This window comes from Gavialis gangeticus, unplaced genomic scaffold (genome assembly GCF_001723915.1).
Source record: "Gavialis gangeticus isolate Ggan-Ray unplaced genomic scaffold, GavGan_comp1, whole genome shotgun sequence".
Classification (NCBI taxonomy): Eukaryota; Metazoa; Chordata; order Crocodylia; family Gavialidae; genus Gavialis; species Gavialis gangeticus.
The window spans coordinates 37,753,484-37,756,510 of NW_017729025.1; the positions used below are offsets into that span (position 1 = coordinate 37,753,484).

Here is a 3,027-nt window from a genome sequence, read left to right on the forward strand (position 1 = left end):
CAAACATTCCCCAGCCTGAGCTGTGTATTATTAGGAAAATATAAAAACTGCCATTTTAGACTTGCACGCATATTTTGGAAGTGCTTCAATTGGCTTTTACTTGATGAACATTTGGCTGCAAATGCACTAGTACAAATCTGTTGATATTCAGATATTCATTAAAAATGGGCAGTTAGGCTGAGTAATTCCTCACAAAATTATAAAAGAAGACAATAAAATGAGCCATACTAGGGCAAAACTTACACTAAAAATATGAAGCAGTACTGCTCCGTGCTGTCGTTCCTTGTTTGTAAACAAATCTGTAGGAAATTCAGTAATTGCTGAAAGAGAAAATATGTATTTTTAATTTTAAGAAGATATGTACATTTCTTATAAATGGAAGCCATCAAAATAAAGATGGATCTATGGAAACATTTTATTGAAGAGGGTAGCCATTCAGCTTGGTACACTGTAGGCTGGCCAAGGCTCTTGTGTTCACTTGGAAAAGCAAAATGCAGGCTTTCAACTTGTTTACATTTTGTCACTCCAGTGGGTCAATCCAATATTCAGTGACTGTTTCCTCACTTTTACTCCTTTACACTTTAATTATTCTTCTGAAGTGACCAGCAGAGAAGCAAAACTTTTCCCCAAGATAACATTCTGAGCTTGAGCTATAACTCACCACTTAAAACTAATACAATAGCTATAGCCCTTCCTTGGCCAGCCCTGGGCCAGCTTGTCCCCATTATCTGGCTGCTTGGCTCAAGGAACAAACCAAGGTTTGCACTGGCATAATTCCTTATCCCTGAAAACTTTGGCTCCACAACCCTACAGCTGCAGCAGAGGCCTCTCTGCCAGCTCCAGGTAGTTTCCTCTTGGACTGTGAAAGAATTCGAGGTCCCCCCATTCATAGAAAGGGCTAGCCTGGAATACCACTTTCCCTGAAATCATGCTTTACCACAGGTAATCAGTAAGGTAACAAAACAACAGAAGGATTGATTGTATGGGAAAAATGGGACATGAAAAACTGGTGACATAGTCTGAAGACAAGACAAAAAGATAAGTAAAAGTTTCTCACCCCCTCGTCTAGTTAAAATGTACTCCTTCTAAGAGTTCTGCCAAGTATCTCTAGAGCAGTGGCTCACCACCTTTTTTGTATCAGGACCCATTCGTAAACATTGATAGCCAGTTCTTACCCAGTGCCACTTACTCCCAACCCACAGCCCCATCACCTCCAGGCCCCAGCCCCCCCGTGTGTGGGGAACTCTGACAGCCTGCAAGGGGAAAGCCACGGTTTTCCATGGTTTTAATCCATTTTTAAAGTTTGTTGATCTGGTTTTTAAAGTTTATCCCTGACCCTTCCATATATTCTCATGACCTACATTTGGATCATGACCCACGGGGTTGAGAAACACTGCTCTGAAGATCAGTCATCCTGCTGACCCTGCCAGCCAGGGACCTTGACTCCCACCAAGGCTTGGAATAATTCAAAGACAACCACTAGCTCACAGAAAGGTCCTAAATACCTTCAGACCAACCCTCTCCCCCCCACAGAAAGGTCCTAAATACCTTCAAACCAACTCTCTCCCCCTCCCCCCCCCAAACGCCACTACTGTTCTCTTTGGTGAAAAATCTGGGAATTTTCCATAAATTTTTCCTTCCTGGGACATCTGAAATTCCCCATATGAATTACCCACATCTCTGAGATGCCTTCATTATTGTGGGGCTGATTTTCCCCATTACGGGCAGAAAATACCTTGGGTTTCCATCCAAACAATAGTCCTTCCTGCTCTGTGCCTGGGAGTGGTCATTGTTCTTGTCCTACTGAAATGACAAGGCATTGATCATTTCAAGCAAACTTGCCTCGCTATGGAGCTAGATAGACAAAAGAGACAGAAGGAAAGAGCTGCAATCCGACATCACTGGGATCTATGACTTCCTCCCAGAACTATTTGCCACCTCTGCGATGGAACATGCAGATCTCAGATCGACCTCTTTAGCTATCTATGGACACAGATGACTTCCTTATCTACTGGAAGACTGTCATCCTCATATCAAGGGACTGCCAATGACAATGCATAAAACAACTGGCCAGGGATCTTTAGCAGTTTTACCTTCTCTCTTTCCTTAGATGTGCATTCCCCAGTTCCTTTGCCAAAAAAAGCTATTAACTACAGGTCTGGCCATAACCTTTGACTAAGCTATATCCCAAAATTTTAAACATGTATACAGACAGCATAACATAATCCACTGAAAAAATTACAAAATAAAATATATAAAATAAATGAATACAGCTAAATATTGTTTTTTGAATGAGACCAAACATAAGGTTACTTTAATCAATCTTGGGACAAATATCTCTGCATGAGCCATTGTGAATCCCCAAATCATTCCTGCTTTTTGGGGGGAGGAGAGAGAGGGGGAAGGGAGTGTTCATGATAGAGAGCAAGGTAGTTAAGGGGATCACATTCAATAAATTTATAACAGTGCGAAAAACTCAACCAGGTAAACCAAAGAGCAAAATGAAGAGGCTAGATAAGGAAGAAGCAGGTAACAGAGGCAGGTAGGAACAACTGTACAAATCTCTGAAGGCAAGACAGAAGGCTCTGAATTTTATGTGAAGAGGTATGCAGCATATGAGGCTCCAGGTGTGATGCCGAAAGCAGTGCAAGTGTGAAATTTCAGCCAGTAAAACATGGGATTGTTTGGAGAGGTGAGATATTTCTGCTGGTTGATTTCAGTGAGATGTTAGACACACGGATTGATAGCAGCTATGGGCCAAGACTCCTTTAAAAGAATTGTGAATACACTGAAATAAAGGGGAGGAAAGGTGAGAGAGAGAGTCGAACATGATTCTCATATCTCCACGGGCAGACCCAGGATTTTGAAAAGGGAGGTGTAGGTGGTGTCGTGCATCATCACATAACACAACACAAATTTTGTCCAATTAAAAATAAAGTAGAAGCTTTATTAATGGGTTAGGGGCCTGGGGCTATACTGTACTGTTTAAGAGCCAGGCAAAAAACAAATATAACTGAGTTGTGGGTA

The 3,027-nt window shown here is 41.7% G+C and overlaps 1 protein-coding gene across 2 annotated transcripts in view; it reads right to left on the reverse strand.

Moving 5' to 3' along the window:
- Positions 1-3,027, reverse strand: part of SLC24A4 (solute carrier family 24 member 4) — a 231,040-nt gene that overhangs the window by 76,228 nt on the left and 151,785 nt on the right. For both annotated transcript variants that reach the window (XM_019518645.1, XM_019518644.1), the window contains exon 2: positions 244-320. In XM_019518645.1, the coding sequence (XP_019374190.1) occupies positions 244-320 (77 nt within the window). The remainder of the gene's footprint in view (positions 1-243; positions 321-3,027) is intronic.